The sequence below is a fragment of the Drosophila grimshawi genome, unplaced genomic scaffold (assembly GCF_018153295.1).
Source record: "Drosophila grimshawi isolate 15287-2541.00 unplaced genomic scaffold, ASM1815329v1 contig_1369, whole genome shotgun sequence".
Classification (NCBI taxonomy): domain Eukaryota; kingdom Metazoa; phylum Arthropoda; class Insecta; order Diptera; family Drosophilidae; genus Drosophila; species Drosophila grimshawi.
Genome location: NW_025062891.1, coordinates 1737744 through 1760319, shown reverse-complemented (window position 1 = coordinate 1760319; position 22576 = coordinate 1737744). Strand labels below are relative to the sequence as shown.

At 36.1% G+C, this 22576-nt stretch overlaps 7 protein-coding genes across 9 annotated transcripts; 4 read left to right on the top strand and 3 right to left on the bottom strand.

The window, feature by feature from the left end:
- The first annotated feature begins 226 nt into the window (after positions 1-226).
- On the top strand, positions 227-885 carry LOC6560632 (probable protein BRICK1-B). The gene is made up of 2 exons (XM_001987041.3): positions 227-382; positions 635-885. The coding sequence occupies exons 1-2, from the start codon at positions 262-264 to the stop codon at positions 742-744; spliced, it is 231 nt and encodes a 76-aa protein (XP_001987077.1). The 5' UTR covers positions 227-261; the 3' UTR covers positions 745-885.
- A 280-nt stretch (positions 886-1165) lies between these two features.
- On the bottom strand, positions 1166-3370 carry LOC6560631. Its single transcript, XM_001987040.3, has 6 exons — positions 3021-3370; positions 2685-2850; positions 1892-2208; positions 1641-1826; positions 1445-1576; positions 1166-1379 (listed from the first exon to the last, which is right to left on the bottom strand). The coding sequence occupies exons 1-6, from the start codon at positions 3201-3203 to the stop codon at positions 1329-1331; spliced, it is 1035 nt and encodes a 344-aa protein (XP_001987076.1). The 5' UTR covers positions 3204-3370; the 3' UTR covers positions 1166-1328.
- A 261-nt stretch (positions 3371-3631) lies between these two features.
- Positions 3632-6387, bottom strand: LOC6560630 (inner nuclear membrane protein Man1). The gene is made up of 2 exons (XM_001987039.2): positions 6185-6387; positions 3632-5689 (listed from the first exon to the last, which is right to left on the bottom strand). The coding sequence occupies exon 2, from the start codon at positions 5681-5683 to the stop codon at positions 3677-3679; it is 2007 nt and encodes a 668-aa protein (XP_001987075.1). The 5' UTR covers positions 5684-5689; positions 6185-6387; the 3' UTR covers positions 3632-3676.
- A 900-nt stretch (positions 6388-7287) lies between these two features.
- On the bottom strand, positions 7288-9441 carry LOC6560629 (LIM domain-binding protein 1). The gene is made up of 2 exons (XM_001987038.2): positions 9371-9441; positions 7288-9194 (listed from the first exon to the last, which is right to left on the bottom strand). The coding sequence occupies exon 2, from the start codon at positions 9156-9158 to the stop codon at positions 7419-7421; it is 1740 nt and encodes a 579-aa protein (XP_001987074.1). The 5' UTR covers positions 9159-9194; positions 9371-9441; the 3' UTR covers positions 7288-7418.
- A 683-nt stretch (positions 9442-10124) lies between these two features.
- Positions 10125-13670, top strand: LOC6559099 (transcriptional coactivator yorkie). 2 transcript variants are annotated; one of them, XM_032734195.1, is made up of 5 exons: positions 10125-11112; positions 12242-12336; positions 12735-12890; positions 13039-13091; positions 13484-13670. In XM_032734195.1, exons 1-5 carry the CDS (start codon positions 10373-10375, stop codon positions 13586-13588), a joined length of 1149 nt encoding a protein of 382 aa, XP_032590086.1. In that variant the 5' UTR covers positions 10125-10372; the 3' UTR covers positions 13589-13670. The 2 variants fall into 2 exon arrangements, with proteins under 2 accessions (XP_032590086.1, XP_032590087.1); XM_032734196.1 differs by lacking the exons at positions 12735-12890; positions 13039-13091; positions 13484-13670 and adding an exon at positions 12618-12722 and having other exon boundaries at positions 10137-11112.
- Positions 13671-14799: 1129 nt separating this feature from the next.
- LOC6559098 (filamentous growth regulator 23) lies at positions 14800-18724 on the top strand. Of its 2 annotated transcripts, none has more exons than XM_001987036.2 (6): positions 14800-14891; positions 15530-15637; positions 15715-15828; positions 15958-16570; positions 16647-17163; positions 17262-18723. In XM_001987036.2, exons 2-6 carry the CDS (start codon positions 15547-15549, stop codon positions 18342-18344), a joined length of 2418 nt encoding a protein of 805 aa, XP_001987072.2. In that variant the 5' UTR covers positions 14800-14891; positions 15530-15546; the 3' UTR covers positions 18345-18723. The 2 variants fall into 2 exon arrangements, with proteins under 2 accessions (XP_001987072.2, XP_032591124.1); XM_032735233.1 differs by having other exon boundaries at positions 14825-14961; positions 17262-18724.
- Positions 18725-19467: 743 nt separating this feature from the next.
- LOC6559097 (anaphase-promoting complex subunit 2) lies at positions 19468-22516 on the top strand. Its single transcript, XM_001987035.2, has 8 exons — positions 19468-19530; positions 19586-20072; positions 20135-20373; positions 20432-20612; positions 20689-21390; positions 21460-21723; positions 21785-22026; positions 22095-22516. The coding sequence occupies exons 1-8, from the start codon at positions 19468-19470 to the stop codon at positions 22293-22295; spliced, it is 2379 nt and encodes a 792-aa protein (XP_001987071.1). The 3' UTR covers positions 22296-22516.
- Positions 22517-22576: the final 60 nt, after the last annotated feature.

Genomic DNA, 22576 nt, shown 5'->3' with positions numbered 1-22576 from the left:
CATAAGATTGAGTTTAATTTTGCATGTGACTTTGACATCCTCTCATAAATTTTTTAGAAACCATTTCTTCCAATTCTATTGTTCTGATATATGGTGTGATGGGCCTTGCAATGAAACGGAAAAGAAAACGCTGTGTTCTATTCTACTGTTTCAAATGTGCACCAAATGTTCGTAGTCTTACAATTCTAAAAACGGTCACACTGTATTTCTATATGTATATAAATATAAATTGCAAAATATATATAAACAAAAATATTAAAAATGAGCGGAGCTCATCGAGAAGCAGTTCAGAAGCAAATTCATCAGGATTGGGCAAATCGCGAGTATATTGAAGTTATAACAGCAAGCATCAAAAGAATCACAGACTTTCTAAATTCTTTTGGTAAGTGAGCTTTCTACGCATGTTCATCTATCAGTCATCTAACGATGACGCCCTTGTTCCAAATGACCGGTCTTAATCATTATCATATCATACATACAGATAAAATAGGAATTATCAATTGTCAGATGAGAGTATTTTTAATTAATTGCCAGTTAAATTGTTTGTGTGTACAATTTATCAACAGTGCGACGCAGTTTATTTCTTGCAGACGCTATGCAAATATATATAAATAATACTCGATTTGTTTTTCAGATATGTCTTGCCGATCTCGCCTGGCTGTACTCAATGAGAAACTTACGATATTGGAGCGGCGAATAGACTACTTGGAAGCTTGTGTGACCCAAGGAGAAACACTGACGTAAACGTTCCAATATACAATATATGCAAATACTATTAATAAGCATTATGTTATATTGTGACTCTGCGTAAATAACATCATACAGTATCAATTTATTCTTATAACTAACCATACATTAAACAAACAAATATAAAATTCAAATGTGGTTTTGCCCTTAAGGGTATATAATTAATGGTCAGCATCGAAAGACAAATCAAAAAGGTGTCAACGGCAGCTAGTTTCTCATTTTTAAAGCTACTTTATTTAAGAAATTTGGTAACTTGCTTGTGATACTAAATATATAAATATTAGAATGGTACTGGCAAGAACTAATCTTATAGCCCTGAATTAAAAGTAAATTCAGTTTGTGGATTTCAACGTTTCTATACTCACTGATTGAACAGATAAATGATATGTTGTCTTGTATTAAATGTGAGGCTTACAGATACAAGCGACTAGATTTTTTTTTATTCAACATATATAGTAATTGGACTGAAAACAGTATACGTTCTATTGCACATCAAGCCGAGCCAATGCTATGGGCTTATCTCCTATCTCCTTTTTGCAGGACGCAATCATTACCAAACAGTGCAAATGGCAAAGTTATCTTCACGGTGGGCTCACCCCTATAGCAATTTGATCTTTGCCGGGTTCACTCTTCTAAAAAGGAAAGGAATAATATTAATTAGACGTAAGCCAGATGAAATGAAGTTAAGATAAACCACCTTTTGATTCAATTTATTTAGCTGTTCATCCACTATGGTTAGTTTTTGCTTAAATTGTTGCAAATTATTGCTTAATGTAGCGACGTGGGATATCATATTCTGCGAGCGATCCAGTAAGTCATCCAACTTGATCTGCAAATATACATTAATTATTATGGTATTTGAAGCAATACAATCGTTGGACTTATTTGTTTACCTTATGTGCCAGTATTTCCCCTTGCAGAATTTGTATCTTCTGACTGAGAGTGCTGTTTACATTCATAATATTGCTGTTTAATATTTTGACAGAATTTGATATTGATTGATTGAGAAAGTCAACATCTCTTGTGAAATTCGTCTCGGACGGATTCGCCTGAACGGTCGACAGTTGACTCATATTAGCCTAAAGAATTAAATAAAGTTCTATAATAAAATACAACTTGAAATATTTATATATGGGTTACTTACCTTCAAGTGTTCCGTTTCAAGCTCGAGACTTTTCTGTACCTCGATGTAGTTGTTGTAGTGCTCTTTCATCACCTCGATGTCAGCGATAACCGCTTCCAGTTTGGCGCCAAAGTCGGCCACCAATTTCTTATCTTGGCCATAATTTCGTTGAGCATTAACTGTTGCTTGCAGACTGCTCAAATTCGATCCAAGCTGTTCGACGCATTGCGTTAATTCATTTATTTGGCTTATGACAAATGTTTGATTCTTGATCAGGAATGATGTTGTCTCATGCCATTGTTGAAGTGTATCCGGGAAGATTTTATTTATGGCAGATACTAGAAAACATTGTGTTTGTTAATTAAATAATGCATTAAGGACCATGATTTTACATAAAATTTAATGCCAAGCTTTAAATTAGTGAAATACATCGACTGCTAGATAAGCGAAATGATCAGACGATATTTGAAAGACGTCACCAGCAATATATCCGCCAAGTTTGGTGATATTATTTTCTTATCGATTACCAAATTTATAACACTGTCAAGGACGCATAGGGGAATACAGATTATAGGTTTCAAGTCTATAGCATCAGGTGTATCAAAGTAATCAGAAAAGTTGCGGTCTCACCGTCCGACAGCATGACATGCATAAAACAAATACTTTCGTTCCCGAGTTAAACAAAAAATGGATTTTAATCGACCCATTTGGAAACGGGGTATTCGCACGTCGTAGTCAAGCAGCAAATTATATTTTTGTTGCATGCGCGTGCATACAGATAACATTTATAATACATGTATGTATTTGTATTTACCTTCTTCAAATTTTTGTTGATAATCGGAAATCTGTTGACGCAGATCAAAGTAGAGCCAATATAAAATGGCCACACACAAAGCTGTCGTTATTCCGAATACAAATGGGCCACACTTGCGAATATTTAATTTCTGTCTATTATTTCTGCGCGTACTGGCAACACTCATCTGGGAAGAAAAAAACCAAAACAAAGCAATTACACACATTACTTACACATACACACACACACACAAACACATGCTGTTTATTCAGGGGCAGCCACTCATATGTGCGAATGTGTGTGTGTGTGTACATTGATTATCAGATGTAGAAATGTACTCAAAGTATTTCCATTTACCCAAGCGAAATCATCAAGGTCATCGGTGGATACTGATAGCAACATATCCTGTGAATTGTTTGTGCGGCGGGAACCTCTTTTTGTTATGGAATGTGCTATCAGAGCATCGAGTTCTTTCCGTTTCTTCATTTTCTTGCCTCCGCCAGAGCGCTGGGGGACTTCAATGCGGTGATTACAGTCCATTTCGATGTCCGTTAATATGACTACTTGCGACAGTAGAAACTGATGTCGATTTTCAAATATATATATATATCGTCCGTCGTAATTATCCCATTGGCACAATCATTTGTAATTGCAAATTACTCCGTTGTTTCACATGCGCACGATTCAAAATAATAACACTGAAAATCGATATTCGATTCGATTACATCGATGTGACCGTATATGTAATGATTGGTGAAAGCAAACGGAACGACGGTGTTGAAACGCGAACAATTTTTGAGAATTAATTTTTAAGATACAAATAACTTTCAAGGCATTTAATTTATAAATATTTAGTGACGCATTTTTGTGTTTATCCTGCACAAGTTTGTATTTTGTCATTGTCAATTGCCCAATAATAAATAAAAATATAAAAACCGATTACATCCCCAAATATAAAATACAAATTGTACAAATCACATTAAGAATTTTATTCAATACAAACAATTAAAAATTTAGTTCACATTAGATGATTTTAAATATAATGATTCAGACAATGATTTTGGAAAGCGATTCAAATAGCGCTCAATTCGCAGAAACTTAATCGATATCAGCCGCTTATCGAACCACCAGCCATTAATTTCATTGTGAACAATTCCGGCGTCTGCTTCACTCGCACAACGGATATAGACGCAGCAGGACTGTGTATCCAGTTGAACGTCGCAAATTTTGCAATGAGAGCCAACTTTCTCCAATATTGAGTCAATCATTAATTGCCTCAAATTGGGATCGTTAATTTCTGATGGATCGAACATATGCCTGATTTTCAAGCAAGATGCTGGCGGATTGTGAATCTTGTTGGAGTTATCGAAAGCAGAGCTTTGCCACTTTTTCTTTGTTGTTGTTGCTGTTGTTGTGGAACTGGGTTCATTATTGGCAGTATTCTTATTCCAGGTCATCGTACGCAGTTGTTCTCCATTTCGCGCAACTATGCCAAATAGGATATTGTCATTTGCCTCTAAGTTCTTAAGTGCCTTATTCCAACAACCCGAGAGTTTCTTTCGATTGTGCGCAGGCAAAAACTTCTCTTGCAATTGATTTATTAACACTTCCGAGTTCTCGGTATGTGTGCTCCGGTAGACTAGTTCATTAATGATATCCATTGTAAACTGCTCGATTGCCAGCAGCGATTCCTTTTGTTTCAAGCGATACCCGACAATCAATAAATATAACGACAGGCAACCGGCAGCAACAAGTAAGAACAGTCCAATAACTGTGAAAAATCTCGTGACTTTCTTACGGATAATGCACTTCAATGGAAGACTTGGTTCAATTAACTCAAACGACAGGATTTGCTCCGAAGAATTGTGGGTTGTAGTTATCGTTTTTATCATCCACTGCGGATTCTGGGCAATCAGATATTGCGTTGCCAGCAGTTTCGTATGCAGATTGCCATTCTGCTGCAAATTACTGTTGCCGCTGAGCAGAACCTTTTTGAACTCGTTCATGTCGAGCGCGGCGGAATGATCTGCGCTAATGCAGTGATGGAGTCTCGCTCTTTCGTTTAAGTACTTAAATAGCTCTTTGCTGATGTAGATCGCCTTATTGTACAGATCCTCATTAATACACTTAATTGTCGGTTGCGACTGCGACGATGACGAAAAGCCCCTAAAATCGGCATCGTTGCCATTACACATTGTATATTTAATGTCGGTTTCGGTAATGGGGCTTAGGTCAAATTTCTTTGCCATATATAAAACAGATATCATTGACAGGAATATCACAAGTATGGCAATAAGTACGTGCGGTATTATGTATTGGCTAACATCGGGTTTTTTGAAAAACGATTTAACATCAAATGTCAGAATCTTTTGTACGATGCCATTCTTTATTATGAGTGATCTGGATGCGTGTACAGTGTAACCATCTTTGGAGATTGACTTCTTTTGTATCGATGTATCGCGGAAGCTGAGTAATCGATTAACGACGCCTCCGTCACAGGCATTCGATTTGCCATGCTGCAACTTGATATACGACGATGAATTATCGGCTGCATATGGCAAAGGTTTGCGATACGCTTTGCGAGCCGCATTCAAATTATGCGCATCATTCTCATTCTCATAGTCGGACGCTAAAAGCGGTGGTGGTACATACATCCTAGATGCTGCCATAAGTGATGGACTTACATCAGCATCGCTCTTGCGATAAACTGAAGGTTGAAGAGTCCGGCCAATGTCAACCTTATTGTTTCTCAGGCCATTTTCATGGAGATTCGGTCTTCTTTCTATTGAATTTGTGTGTGGTGCTGGAATAGCATCTGTATTTGGCTTGTCACCGTTGTAGTGAAGTACATAGTTTGGGATTTTTCCCTTTTTAAGCTCCTCCTTTCTTGTGTGCTTCTGTAGTTTTTTAATTAATACGGCCCGTGTTGTTTCCGTGACGGGACAATGTGGATATCCAAATTGTATCAGTTTCCCTTGTATCTCGACATCGCTCAGGCGATCCCAATATTCAGACGGCATTATTGTCTACAATCAAGTGAATTTGATTAGAAATGTGGAAATATACTAGAAAACATTCGTAGCATATAGGTATATTTAGAGTAGTATTATTATAAACAAGTGGTTTATATAAGAAATTCACTTTATTAAATTTGAGTGTAGTTATTCAACTCCGATAAATTTTCTTTAATCAGAAGACATTACGTGCATGCACATCTACAAACACACACACACACGCATACATATACCATGTAAGCACTCTCTTCAAGGATATTCGATATTAAAAGCGTCTCGATCGTATCTATCACACACACGCACACTTACATACATATACATATACACGTGCACACATGCAAGAACATCTTCATAAAAGCAAGGAGAATGTTGTGTTTCGTGTTTTAATAAACTAGATAATATAATAAATAATAATATAAACAGTATTGTAAACAATTCATAGTAAAAGTAAAGAATGGCTGAATATGATTACATTATATCGACAAAAATAGCAACACGAGTTCTCACCTGCAGTATGACTTTTCACAGAAAGTATTAGTCGGCTTCTAATTGCAATGTATATGCACTTTGATAATTACACTTATATTACGGTATAAATGTTTAAATATCAATTAAATTGTTAATATATGTATTTATTACTCTATTTTTTTGTGCATCAATAAAGTGCAGCTTGTTGTCTACCAAAAATTAGGGACGGACAAAAGTGACAGACTACTTAAAAGATAACAATTTATCGACTTGTTTTCGCAGATTCACAATTTCGATACATCTAAAATTTGATGCATACGACACAAATGCACAGTGACATTTGGAGTTTTGAATATTTTTGAAGATGCTCCTCAAGTTTTTGCATCGCTGTTAATTCATCATGGCAAATGGTTCATCATAATGGCAAATGGTTCTAAAATCATTTTGCTGCAGCTCATACACTTAGAAGTTGTTCGATATTTCGGTCCACCATTAAAAGTTTGACATGCATTGTACAAATTTAAACAGGGTTCGAAGGCGGATTTTTAGAACAGCAAAATATAAAATGGGAACTGTTGAATTAGACTTTCATAAATTGATGCGAGAGAGATCTTAATCGAGATCGAGAGAAATTAAATTTGTTAAAAATTCATATATAATATATTTAACAGCAGCCCTAAATATTAATAATTAATTCGAAAACATAAGAAATAAGAATTACAAATTTACATGCAATAGAAATTAATTCATTGTTTCATGCTGTGTGCTCACAGGTACAAAAAATTCCAAATTAAAATCTAAAAACTGAGTTCATATAATAATATGTCATGAGTTTCTTCCCATTCAATATTCTATCTTATTGTGCAAATCCACAAAAATAACAAAATGGCAACTACTAATTCCTCAACACCCGTTTTTATGTGTGAACAGTTTTTCACATCTGTGTGATTAGTGATTACAGTTGTAACAGTAAATAGTCGAGGAATATCAAGTTATCGAAAACTATTCACAGTCTCCAAAGTCTCTAGCTCTCTTATGGATATCATTGATAACGACTTCATGATACCGTTTGATTTGAGGGATGAGTTGTCTTATCCAAAATTAACACTGAAAAGGGCAGAAGAGAGTAAATTTGAAAGGAATAAGGCTAATTACATTTCCTAATGTTTGGAAATTTTTATTTAAAAGTATTTTTTACATGCAAGTATGAAAATACATTTCACCACATATCGAAAAGGGGTTTAAATCATAATTGCGGACTATTCGTTTGATTCTATTGCGAGACAATGGGGCTCTTTTTATCTATATCAGCTATATTGGCATTATTCTGTGGTCCCGACGGATTGCCAGGACTAGCCGGAATAGCACCGCCCCGCTCCATGCTCCACGGATTCGAGCTGGATATGGGAGAATCGGCGTGACCGAATCCCGTATGGTTGTCGTGATCGACGGCATTGGTGCCATCGTATTGGGTGTTCTCCAAGCGTGTGATAAGCCTCTCATCCTCCTCCCCGAACTCACCGCCCATCAGTGTCGGTTCCCCCACAACCATCACATCCTGCGAAGATAGCGAGAAACTGGGACCCGATGGCGAACGCTTCTGATTTGTCACAGGTGGGGTGTTTGAATTGTTGGCACCGCCCGAATTGGATCCCTTTCTTTTGCGTCGCTTATTTGGCGGTCTTTGGGGGTCCTTTTTGCCCGGTGGCGCCACCATTCGCTGCCACTTTTGAAACAACGTTGTCTTCAAGCAATCCCTCGGACTCAGAGCGTACGCCTTGTGGCGCGACATCAGCTCCTGCATCGGCTCGAGAATCACGCACAGGCGCAGATAATTCAATGTTGAATTTGTGATGCCCGCACGCGTTATATTCTTGGTGATCTGATCGAGGAGCATGGGATCTGGCGGCAGAGATGTCCCGATAACGGAACGTGGAATTAGTTCGCGATGTCCTTTGATGGTCATGTGCCAGGATTTGATGCGCATGTAATCGTCGTACATGAACTCGAGTATAAGTCGCGCATCGGCGCAGACTTTCGTGTAGAACGGTTTGCCATGCTGGGTGATCACCGTACAGTGCTCGCAGTCCAGTGTGATGGATGTGTTGTGAAACGATTCCTTCGCATGCTTCAGCTGGAAATACAAATCCGAAACGCCGCCCTCGAAAATGCTGCGAAAGAAACGCGGCACAAGTGTCCGGCCAATCGTATACCTCTTGGGTCCATCCTCCAGACAGAAGAGGATTGTTAAGCGTGCATCGTCCTCAAAGAATTCGGTCGTAAACGAATCCCACCAGCAATTATCACTGTCCTCGTTTCGCTGCTGCAGGCGCTTGTTGAGCTCAAAGACCCGATGCTCCGTGTGACTGAAGTAGGAGTTGTGTCTCCTAAATCCCTGATCGATACGATCCATTGGCTGTGGGCCACCCATCATGGGATGATTGCCGCCATGCCCGAAGGGAGATGCCGGGGGCATGGGATTAAACTGACTGCCAACTCCAAAGACGGTCGGCGAGGAGAAGTGTCCGGCTTGACCACTATTAAATGGGGTGCCCGAACTGGCGGGTCGACTAAACTGACCCAATCCTGACGAGGGTGAGCCAAATGGTCCGCCAACTGGCCCATTGAAATTGCCCGCCGTCGACGACTGTGAATAATTGCCCTGGATATTTTGCGATGCAACGCCCACCGGACCCGGCGTCGATGATCCGGATGGAGCGGGTGACGAAGTATATTGCGGCGTATTCGATCCGGGTTGAGCTGCATTCTGAAACACTAGCGATTGATTGCCAGCTGGCGAGGACTGGCCGGCCTGAGGATATGGATTGCCGCCCGAAGTGTATGGTAATCCGCCTTGGGGGAATCCACTCTGATTGCTGGCATCCGGATTGAGGGACGATGAGTTCGATGATGGCAACATCGCTGAGCCTTCTGTGACGCCTTTCCAGCTGCCCTCGTCGATATTCGATTGAGAAGCCATCGCATTGCCCGCATTCAAACCTCTGCGATTCATTCCTGCCACAATTGTTTCAATAACATGCGCCTCGATCTGCAAAAATATTTCATTTTAATTACACTTGTGCCACTCTCGTCTTCAAATAATAAACTATAATTGTATTCTCCACAAATCTCGTTTGTGTATTTCCTGTTGCGAAAGCTCAAAATTGGAGTGTAAACAAAACCTATATATTATCTTAGGGCTTGCAATTAATTTTACTAGCTTACACAAAAAAATGTAGACAATGTATATAAAAACCCACAATTATGTATCTACTTTGTAAAAGAAATTATCGTTCGCTTAGATAGATATGTGAGTTATCGAGCTAATCGGCCACGCGATAGATTTTGCTTACGTTAACGTCCATAAAAAATATATATTCACGTCACAGTATCGTCACTTTTGTATCGATGGAAACTAATCGCAGATATTATTACTTTTCAATATGGAATGTAGAAGATATAATATTATTAACTGTATTTTATTTCTGAATATAAGTTTGTTATAAATGCATAGTTTTAAATATATTATTATAGAACATTCTGAAAGATTATGTGTATTACTATTAATTTGGGAATGATTTTGAATGCAAAATTTATTGTTATCCGGATGTGTAATATTGGTAATGTCCAATTACACCTGCTGACTTTGTATATATTACTTTTTTGATATTTTCCAACTTTTATTTATTACAACATCCATATATCTTTTTAAAATAAATTGATTTTATCAAACGCCAGAACAACTTACCGACTGCGAATATTTACATATCTCTTTATCTAGATGTATTTCTATATTCCCGATTACAAATTGAAGCAAATAAATTTATTGCCACTTCCATGAGGGCTTATAAACGTCGCAAATCAAAATTTATTAAAATTTTAAGGTGTGTTCCGCTAGTATCGGAACAGTGAAATATATCGATATATTTTCAGTGTGCATTGTGTTGAATGATACCCTTTATATAATTTGGTTTGTTATGTTGGCAGTTCCGTAGCGTATGGTATATATACATATGTATATATAAATATTGTTTAAATCATACAAAAACACGAAATTAAAAAATTTAAAGCAACATTTTGGCTTTCAAAAATAATTGAAAATGAAGTGATTAACGCGTACGTCCACATTTAAATGCAAATGCAGTTTTAAAGCGATTTATTTGTTCGGCTCTGACATATTTGTGTACATAAACAAATAGTTTTTTTTTTTCTAACATACCCATAACGATGTCATTAAACAACAAAAGCAATCTGAGTGAAAAGGAAATCGACGATGAGGACATGCTCTCGCCGTCCCCGACAAAATTATCGACAAACCTAGTTGTGCGCGTCAATCAGGACTCGGATGACAACTTGCAGGCCCTATTTGACAGTGTGTTAAATCCGGGCGATGCAAAGCTCCCACTGCAGATCCCATTTCGTATGCGCAAGCTGCCCAATTCGTTTTTCAATCCCCCGGCTCCGCTGCACTCGCGGGCAAACAGCGCCGACTCGACATACGATGGCTCCCAGACGAATATCAACAAGACTGGCGTCCAGTCCGAATTGCAACAGCAACAGCAGCAGCCATCTCTCGCCCAACAGAGTCAGCCATCGCACAGAAGTCTAGCAATACATCACTTTCGTGCCAGGAGCAGCCCCGCCTCCCTCCAGCCGAACTACAATGTGCGCACGCGGAACGCAGAGTCGAGTGCCAGCAACAATCCAAGCAATCAGGGCCAATCAGGACCAGCCTATCCCGACAACAACGTCGAATTCAACAGCAGTCCAGCTAACAACGTGGAGGATGTCCTTAACACCTGTATGGGCCAGGGGCAGGATGCCCCCTCGTTATCCACACAGACCATACACAAAAAGCAGCGATCCTATGACGTTGTCAGCCCCATTCAGCTACAGAGTCAATTGGGTGCCTTACCTCCGGGCTGGGAGCAAGCTAAAACTAACGATGGTCAGATTTACTATTTAAAGTGAGTACGAAGAAACCAGCTTCAAATAAATACTTTGCAGTTAAGTTTCACCACAATTATTATCTCTAATGGGCTCTTTGTTCTTTATTGACTAGCTTGTACACAATTCTGCCTTCTTTTAAATTCTGTTTAAATTGACTTTAACTTGCCTAAAGTAGCCAATTACTTCACCTGCTTCACAATCAATAAGTATCAATAAGTTCATCTGCTTGGCTAAAGTTGTCCTTATTTTATGTGCTCTCCCCTTATACCCTGTACCCACTGGCAATATGTAAATAGGGTATTATGAAGTGTGCACAAATATGCAACAGGTATTCTTGATTAGCTTCAATAGCCGAGTCGATGTATTCGACTATTAGAACAAGGGACTTAAAATTCAATTCAAGTTAAGTTCGCAGATCGAGCTTATTAATTTATATCGATAACTCACCGCGTATCGATACAAATCGATTTCAGATAGCAATAAAATTGTCATATTATTGATCAAAAACAATATAAATTATTTTTTTTATCCTTGATAATCGAAGCGATATTCTGCAACGCCCCGATATATATTAATGTATACATACAGTCATGAGCAAAATTAAAATTCCACTCTCTCAAGAAATATTTTTAATTATCTTTTTAAATTTGTAAGTTTACGGAACTTACATGCGTTTTTAGGACTATTAGAAGACTTATAAAAAGTGATAAAAAGAAACATAATTTTATTCATATTTTTTAACTTATTTAATTTTAATTACAATTAAAATGTTTTATTAAATGTATGAAAAGGACGAAAAGTAAGAAAAAACCAGATAATAGCAGCATTTTTCAAATGTGCTCTTTTATTTATGAAAATTATGAATAAATAAACTATTTCTATAAAGGCAAACTTCTTTTCAAAGGAAAAAAGTCATATATATATTTATATACATTGAAAAGAATTCCGGGAGCAGTACTAACTTTAATTTATAGAAGGAATACTAAACAACATATTACAAACTAACATTTGCTATTATTTTTTCGCAACTATACACATTATGTCTGGGTATAGATGTCAGGGTATTTCTTAGTCGAGCTCTCTCGACATATTACTTCTGCTTAGCTTCTTTTATTAAATATTGTTCCATAAATTCTCTTTTTTTAGCCACACCACAAAAACAACGCAATGGGAGGATCCAAGAATTCAGTTTCGCCAACAACAACAACAACGAGCTATTGTCGATCGGATAAAGCCAAATGGTATGCAATAAACGACTTTTATTTAAGCTAACTTTATTATTTATTTGTTTGACATGTAAAGTGCCCGAGTATCTAGAAATTCATTTAACTTTTCCAAAAAAAAAAAATGAAAAGATTTTGAATTTTTTTGTTGAGTAATAATTTAAAAATTAATTCTGGCTCAAAACTTTCAAAAATATCGTAAAATGTAACTTTGTAGAAATTTGTTGCGTGAAAATAATTGTACACTCCCCCCTTACTAATGTTTGAAAACAATTTTTCTGCTTTATCTACCTTTATAGAGACCTAAATTAAACCGGGCACTTTGACATATATTTCGATTACATCCGTAACCATATGGGATTATGACAACAACAAGAATCCTACCAATTTATATTTGTTATTTACTCTTTATGCAGATATTTTACAACCAACTAAGCAAACTAGCACACCGACAATTACTAACCTTATTGGCCCACTACCGGATGGTTGGGAACAAGCTGTTACCGAGTCGGGAGATATTTATTTTATAAATCATATTGATCGTACGACTTCATGGAATGATCCCAGAATACGTAAGAACAATGCTCTATAGTAATCCACATAATATTCTAATGATTATTGGAATTCATTTTGCATTAAATCAAAGTATCACATTTAATTACATTCATAAAATGAGATTTATCAAATGATTCTCTTTATTTTTTTCATTTTTAATTTTAGAATCTGGACTGAGCGTGCTAGACTGCCCTGATAATTTAGTATCGTCTCTTCAGGTAAATATTCGCATAGTAAGAATATTAAATAAACTAAAGCAATTAAAGCAAACCAAACTGTGCGGAGCATAGATCTATATCTTCTGTCATTTTTAAATTCCTAGATTTGTTCACCGATTAATTCCTACGAATCTCCTGGGCGTGTAAATTGAAGCTTTTTTATATAAGTTCTTTTGTTACTTATATTATTTTACGATTCTTATTATTTTACATAGGTTATAAAATTTATATATTTAAACTTGAAAGAACTAACACTTTCACGGGGATACGAATCCGAATCCGAATTACAGCGATTTTTTCTCTATGTGTAGTACTATTAGGAGAATTGACTCGAAAATATTTTCATATTTTTAAAGCCTCTGCTTAACATTATTCATATTTATTTTTTTCAGATTGGGGATAATATTTGCAACAATATTTTTAACGATGCCCAAACAATCATAAATCCACCGTCTTCCCACAAACCGGATGATTTGGAATGGTATAAAATAAATTAATAAATGTTTATGTGCAAATTATTTTATTAGATCTTAAAGTTTTATATTTTGTATTAATATAAAATAAACATTTTTGCATATATTTAATGATATTTAATCATTTATTTGAGGTTTATTTATGTTAGGTTGTATCTTTATAAATTCATCTAAACTCCATTCTTGATTTTCAAATATGTTTTGCTTTTTCACTACAATTCCATTGGATGTCAGACAAAGATAAGATCGTTCCAAAGTGACGGACCAAGACGAATTTCTGGGAACTCACGAAGATACACGAATAGTTAAAAAATACTGCGGTCTAAGAATTCTTCAAAATCCTTAAAACAAAATGAAAAACCGCCCTTATATTGATTTTCCGGAACACTTTAACCCCAACATTATTGATACTGGTTGCTTTCTTAGTCAGTTTCAAAAGAGCCAAGAATGCGTCAACGAATACTATGGTAAAGGCCTGTAATAAACTCGTCAAATGGGATCGATGAGCGGTTCAAATGGGCTCTTCACAGTGGCATTGGGGTTAGCTGTGTGAAACAGTGACAAAATAACTATATATATTTACTATACTCAGCCCATATAATTTACATGACGAAGCATTCATAGAAATATAGGTAGGTATGGAAATAACTTAGAATTTCCATTTTGACATAGGGTATCTCGTAGTCGGGCCCTTTTGACTGGAGCATTCTCTCTTGATTGTCATTTCTTAATTTAAGTTCCCTCTTGCTAATTAGTTGTTATTTTTTGTAGAAACTACAAAAATATTTAATTTCCAGCGAAAAATTATATAAATATAAATATATAAATTATTTTTAAAATTAATATAATTGAATATTAATAATAATGCGTCAGTTCCACTTTAGTTCGAGATAAAATCAGCTAAAAGTGAAAGTGAAATCGTAGATGATTGTATTAACACCGTTTCTTCTGTTGTTGCTGCTCTTTTTTGTTTACCTGGTACACCCTACCATATGACATTTAATGGTTTTTGGACGACAAGCAAGTGCAAATAAGTAAAATGTCGGCTAATTTATGCTCTAATATTGCGAAACAATGCTATTGGATTTGTTTAAGCTTTTCAAAATCAAAAATAATCAAGAAAATATTGCATATAAATTGCGAACAGTTTTGTACAAAAGAAAAACTAATTTCATAGCATGAGTGACCCTACTGGCCAAGCAAATGTAACTCAATCACGGCGTTCTTCTGTTTCTTAGGAGCTGGCTGGCACCTTGTGTGCATTGCTTTTGGTAAACACACAACCAGTTTTGGGACCACTTTTATACTATTTGATGGTGTTTTCTGTGTATGTTTATACCCGTATACAATTTTACACATATTTTATATGTCTGCATTAATCTGTGCAAAAAAACCAGGTATATTTCAAATAACTTTCATAATAATTACACATTTATTACTTCTTATTTTTTGGTTTTTAACAATGTGTAATTATTTTGTTAGTGAGTACAATTTACAATTGCGTATACATACATATATACATACAATGTGTATGTACATAAGTGAATGTAAACTTAAATGTATTTTAGTTTTGTGAAATCTGTGCATTAATTATACTTAATTGCAATCATAGTTAATTTCTTACGTTATTTTTGTGCAAGCATCTATTTTTGTATGTATATCGGAATGTAGATTTACATACTTGTCAATGTGTGAGTGTGGTAACACTAAAGTGTGTGAACATAACTACACACATACATATACAGATACAATACACATACATTATTTATTCATTTGTTGCATTGTTTTGTTACCCTTGCAGAGTGTATTTTGATTTTGTAACGAATTGTGTGACGTGTTGAAGTGGTTAAAAGTTGTTTCAAAATGTGAATACTGATTTCAGCATTAAAACAAAACCAAATAAATAAACTTGCATAGTTTGTGTTTTTATTAAATAAATATTCATATTTAATTTTTATCTCTCAGATTAAAGCATAACCGAAATGATTGGGATTTGTAAATTTGAAGTCCCCTGGAGACGTTCATGTTTCAATATGTTTTTTAATTTGGTTGCTATTGTATTGATCAACTGTGGTAAGTAAGAGGGCCAAAGTGGAGTGTGTCCGACTGGAATATACCCTGCATTACCTAAAATGTAATCGTATTTTTAGCATCTGGTTCTGAAGTGCCGCAGTTAACGCAAACCGTCTATGGATTTTTGGATTTTACAACTACCATTGGAAATACAGTTATGGTATTCTCACCACAAAGTTCACCTCAGTTTGGTGAGTACTAAAATCGGAAAAAGGAAATAATTGATGCACTTGAAGCATGCAAAGGGGATATTGTAAAATGATTAAGAATCACCTAACATGGATAATACTTGCCTTGTATACGCTTTATATTTATTACAGAATTTACGGTCAACCAGACGACCAGTCCATCAATTAATATTATTGAGACCCGACCGCACCATAAGGAAAATGTTGCGAGTAAAATTGGAATTAAGCCGACGCCACTGATTGCAACCAGTTCAAAAGTGCAATCGGCAACAAATTTAACATTTGCCACAAAAAATCAAGTTAGTCTCTTGAGCACACCAATTGAAACCCTTGACTATTCCGAATACGCTCTACTTTCGCGTCAGCCCGAAGAGTTTGTCGAAGAAACGTTTCGTTTGGTTAATTTAAAATCACGTGCTGATACGGATAGGCAGAAGATCTATATGTCAAAGCGAGACAATAATTATAGCCAATCGACGGCATTATTGTCCAAAAGGAGCGGCGTGAAGCCTTCGAGCAAATATTCGCAGGGCCTTCAGTCAACGAGCAGCGTTGAGAGGCGTAGTAAAACACGCCTGCACTCATCCGCAAGAGTGTTAAAAACTATAACACCATCTATTGTACACTCTAACAAATCCCCAGTGGAGTCAGTAACCCCACAAAGTGGATTTTCCAAAGGTCATCGTTCAAAAAATAGCCGCGTGACAAGCGAAAAAAGAAAATCGTCGCGACACAAGGGAAAAAGGTAATTAAACTATATCTTCTTTCTAATGTTTTTATTTGCATATAAAATTTGTATATCATATTGTTTTTGCTTGCAGGAGAAATAAAACAAGTAGTAGTAGTACACATATTTCCAGCAGCGTTCAAATAACGCCATCGTCAACGGAGTCAAGTGTTCGTCGTTCGTTCCGAACAAAGAGTAACTCACCAGTGGAGGATAGCATACCAAGTTTACCACCAAGTATACCAAGTATTGGGGGAAACACTCTGAAACTAAACAGACGACCGGGTCGTTGGCAATACAAATCATCGCCGAAGCCAAAAGTGAATATACGAAAAGCTTCAGGCAACGTTACGAGAAGCGATACACAAACTGATGTAGTCAAGGTTAACGATACTATTTTGGATACGCCCGAAAGCAATCAAATACTGAAGGTTGTTAATCTATCAAAAGACTTGGATGCTGTCGGTTCACAAAACAGCGTTGTCTCCGATAATGATGATATTAAGTCTGCTAACTTTGTGCAAACATTAAATGTCGAAATATCAACACCAAATAATTTTGATGACACTTACTATGAAATTGCAACAATCAAGAGTCCATTTGTATTTCAGGTAATTATTAATATACATATACGTATCTGCAACATCTTATATAGATCTCAGCTAAATTTCTTAATTACGTATTAACATAATTTCGCTCTTGATTCCAGGCTGGTGTTGTCAAAAAAACTCGATTTTTGACAATTACTTCAACTATCGAGAGATTGCTTAAACATGACCAGATTGAGGAATATTCAGCAGATGATGGTCCATTAACTGAAAACATTTTAGATTCTACTTCGCAGTTAACTAAACCATCTTTGGATGGAAGTATAACCACTTTAAAACCCATATATTACACAGATAACCTTGAAACTCCGGAATTGGAGACAATAACCGAATCATTCACATTTACGCAGACCAAACTGAAAACACAGATCTTACCGATCATTTATGAAAAGAAAAATGAGACAATACAGATAACATTAGTCCAAACCTATGGTTATACAAGTTTCCTGACTGTCACTCAGACAGTTTCGCCATCCGGAGACAATTTTGTTCCATCACAAAACTTCAAAGACTTTGAAGGTAATTTGGATGAAGCCGGTTCTGAAATCAATTTGGACCTTGAATTTGGTGATGAAAGCAATGCTGGACAATTTGACGTAAAGCCAAACCCGAATAATAATGCGGGTCACAAAAATTCGACAAATGCTAATGGCATTGTTCAGTTAAATAGCCCCGAGCAATTGATTAAGCCGGAAATTCCACAAATAAATTTGTTAGGCCAACCGAACAGTATAATAACTTCAACACGTCCAATCATCAAGCTGGAAACAGTCTGGGAGTCTTACATAGTACCTCTTGTAAGAGGAACCGATAGCATATTGAGAACATTGTCCAAATCTGTGGGTGTCGTTGAAAAAACTGAATATGTTACTGAGTTGTCGACAGTTCAAATTCCACAGATGTCACAATATCCGATAAATCCATTTTACAATCCACTGCTAGGCCTGCCACAACAGCAGTTGATCACATCTACACAAATTTATGAAACATTGGTCACAGCAACAAGTAGCAAAATTCTGAAATTAACATTTGGTGCAAAAACGGCCTTCACAACCATATTTTCAACTTCAATTGTTCCAACGGCAGTTACTAAATTAATAACAGCAACTCTTCCAATTCAAAACTCAGGATCATTTCCAAACTTCTACCCACCCCCATATCCTCCATTTGCATATGTTGGCTAAACTCCACAATTTTTCCTTTCCATTCAAAACAAAAACACACACAAATGCAATTTTGTCAACACACTGAAAATTAATTCGAATACTCATTGGCACATAGGTTAAGGTTTTATTTCAAGGCTATCGAATTTGTATTGGTTGGTTGTAAGTAAGCTCGTACCCTTGCAGATAGAGGGGACACGACAATAAACACTGCCTTAGCTTTTAAACAAAACACACTAAAGCTCAGCTTTAAAATCATACAGGTCGTTAATTAAGTTTTTGTTATATGAACAATTGCCCTGGGCTACAAAATTGAACATATTTCTTGTACCTGAAAGGTTTTTGCGCAAATTAGTATTTTACATCAATAAATATACTCGATTGTTGAGTTTGTTCGCAAAATTAATGAATTGTTTTCTTTTTTATAACGTGATGTATTAATTATATTAATAAATTAATTAAGACGTGTGCAGGTGGACTATGATCTGCAAGGGTATTTTATGTTCGGCGTGCCGATTGAAGCACCAAAAACTTTTTAATAGCAACAAATTTTGAAAATTCACATTTTTAAAGTGATTTGACTATTTTTCCAACACTGTAAACAATTGAAGGTTGTTCGTAATTAGATCAATTGTATGTAAATGAGGTTCACAATTTTATAAAAATTAAATCATAAAATCTATACTTCAGTTTTTCTGCATTTGTATTGCACTTACTTTGTAAATACTTTAAAAATTTGTACATATTTCCATAGCTACAGCATATAATGTAAATAAATAAAATCTTTTGCGAGTCTACTTAAAATTTTTGTACTTATTCAGATTGGGAGAAAATACAATTTTGCATATCGCATAGCTTTACCAATTCAATTTATTCTTTAAAATGTTTATAAATAATATTGATTCCCTATTTTATATTTTTCTAATCTTTAGACTTACAAATTTACGTAAATTGCTAGACCCCACCCTTTATTTGAAGTTTTTAACGGAGTTTCGCATCTGTATCATTTTCCATACATTCCGTACAAAGCGCATTCGCCTATACATTTTAGTAGTTGGTTTTTTGATATCGATAGTTTCTCGTATATCGATAAGAATAATATGTGCATCACTAAAGGACAGAAATTTGTTTATACGAAGTGAGAATGAGCGATTTAAATGATCTGTGGTTAGATGTACAGAAAATTTTTCCAATTTTAAATGGAAAAGTAAGTTGAAATTGCTGTGCTTTACTCTGTACATTCATTACATACAATTTGGTAGATAACTGCTCCAACACAGCCAATTGATGAGGAATTGTTTGAAAATGCTTACCGGCAACTCTCCAAACTTGGAGGCATTGAAACATTGGCAACTATTTTGGAAATGGAAATTGAGTCGACCATTCGAAATACGCTTGCTCCGAGGTTTTGGAAACACTTCACTACTGACAGCCAATCCACCAAGGCAAAGTCGGAGGCAGCTTCAAATATTCCAGCACTCACTGACTCAAATGCGTTGTTCTTCAAATTTATCGCTGCAATTGATGAACTTTATGATGGCTATCAGTGCTTACAGCAAATAAAGCCCAATTTAGCACGTCTAAACAAAGGCGCCCAGGCGTTTCCAAAGTCGGGCGATAGAAAGACCAATTTACATAATGCTTTGCTGGCGCAATTGGCGCCAACATTTAATAGTTTCGTTTGCGACTTTTACGCCGTACATTTCCGACTGTTCACTAAAGATACAAGTCTATCGTCGACCACACTTGGTATGTGTTTTTTTTAAATAAATAGAGGCGAATTTATAATGTGGTAACTAACATTTTTGTAGATGGAGAAGTGTTTTCAGAGCTACCATGTGTCGGATGTAATTTCGATCACGAGCAATGCTGTTGTCAAAAACTCACTGAAATGGTGAATGAAACGAATCGAAAATTGGCAAAGATGGATTTAATTGATCGTTTAGCGGGAAGTGCTTTGACAGCTTTAATCAAGCTAAAAATCAAGGAACATATCAACGATACCTGCCTGGGAATTTTTGACAGAAGTCACCTCAAAAAACTAGAAACGGTAATAAAAATTCCTCAAATCTAATTAAAAACTTATTAAAACCTTTACTTTTTCACAGTGGATCAACGATATTGTTATGACCTGGCTAACTACAATTTTTTCAGAATGTAAATCGAAGGATGATATTTCTGAAGAGAAAATACCAAAGTCTGTGCAGGCTTTTAAAGTGAAACTAACTTATTTTATGTATGAAACATTTGCACAAAACGTAATTAGTCAATTTTTCAGTATAATTATAGGTTAGTACGCAATATATTTTGGCTTTATCATGCAAGTTTCTTATATCACTTTCAATTTTGATACAATGTTTCTTAGACTACCCGGACTCAACGCCTGCCATAGACGATTTAAAGATTTGTATGGAGAAAATCGATATGAGAGTTCTGTTAACTGAATCATTGAGAAGTTCGCTGGAAGCAAGGATTTTGCATCCCGGTGTCAATACTATGGATATATTGACGGGATACGTAGCAGCAATTAAAGCCATACGGCATCTAGATAACACAGGAGTGATATTAGAGATAGTTACGGCTCCAATCAAAGATTACTTACGCAAGCGCAATGATACTGTGCGACGTGTTGTTACTGGCTTAACAGAGGAGGGACCAACGGACCTTTCCGAAGAGTTGGCTAAGGGCGAATTTATTAAAGATGGCAAAGATGCTGGACTCAATGAATTTAGTAATTGGGAAAATTGGGAACCGGATCCCTTTGGCATTGACCCCGATGTCTTGGAGTTAAGTAGCTCGAAAATTATTCGATCTGCCGATATTATATCCATGGTGGTCGATATATATGGAAGTAAAGAGCTATTTATGGTTGAATACCGCAACTTGATGGCTGATCGATTATTGTCGCAGCTTGACTTTAATTCGGAAAAAGAAATTCGAAATCTTGAATTGCTTAAAATCAGATTCGGTGAATCGCTTCTACATAGCTGTGAGGTGATGCTAAAGGATGTTACCGATTCAAAACGCATTAATGCGCACATTCACAGCAATGGCAACTGTGATGAAAGTAAGTGAAATTACAATTAATACCTTTACAATAAGTCTATAAAAGAAAAAATGCTTTTAATCCTTTAAGCTCCATTATTTGACATTTCGTCAATGATAATTTCGGCGCAATTCTGGCCATCATTTAATAAGGAGAGTCTACAGCTGCCCGAGGAGCTGGAAAATGAATTTAAGAAATTTACGAAAGCATATGAATCTTACAAGGGAAACCGCACTCTCAATTGGCGCCCGGTGACCGGACGTGTCAACATAGTTATCGAAATCGGCGAGAGAGTATTGGAGATGACGGTCCCGCCAACACAAGCTATAATCATTTACCACTTCCAACATAAAAGTATATAAGCTATAGTTTTATGTGTATTGTAACATTTAATCCAAACTTTTCTTTGTTATAGATGAGTGGAGCGTGGACGAATTGAGTAGCCTTATTAAAGTTCCCCCATCTGCGCTAAGAAGACGCATAAGCTTTTGGCAAAATCATGGTCTGATTTCAGAGACAGAACCCGGTATTTTTACACTCTTGGAGAAGGCATCGGAGAAAACACAGTTTGAGGAGATGAATGTCACAGATGCCGACGAAGAGGACTTGGAATCAGCTATGGCCTCGGCCAGTGATCAAAGAGAAGAAGAACTTCAAGTACGCAATAAATTATTCTTGATGTTCTTAAAAGACTTGCTTGCTAACCATTTATCTTATTTTCTAAGGTTTTCTGGTCTTATATTGTTGGTATGCTTACAAATCTAGATTGTATGCCGATCGATCGGATTCACCAAATGCTTAAGCTATTTGCTTCACACAGCGGAGGAGTCGAATTTACGCAAGATGAATTAAAACATTTCTTGCAACGTAAAGTTCGCGAACATAAACTTTTATTCTCCGGTGGAGTTTATCAGTTAGCTAAATAAAATCGCAATGTTTGGTCAATACTAAGTATTTCTATCCTACACATTCAAAATGGATTAGTGAAGTTGTGTAAATGCATGTAACATGCAGAAGCCAACTCTTATCCCACATGGTGTATTTATAGAATGCATGTGTTGGGATGAAAACGTTAGAAATTTAATTTAATCAAATGAAATGAATATGGAATAATAGCAATAAAGTATTAACTATTGTTTACCATTTATATCCGTTTATTTTCATTGTATTTTGAGTTCGATAAAAACTTTTTACCCAATTCCCAAAT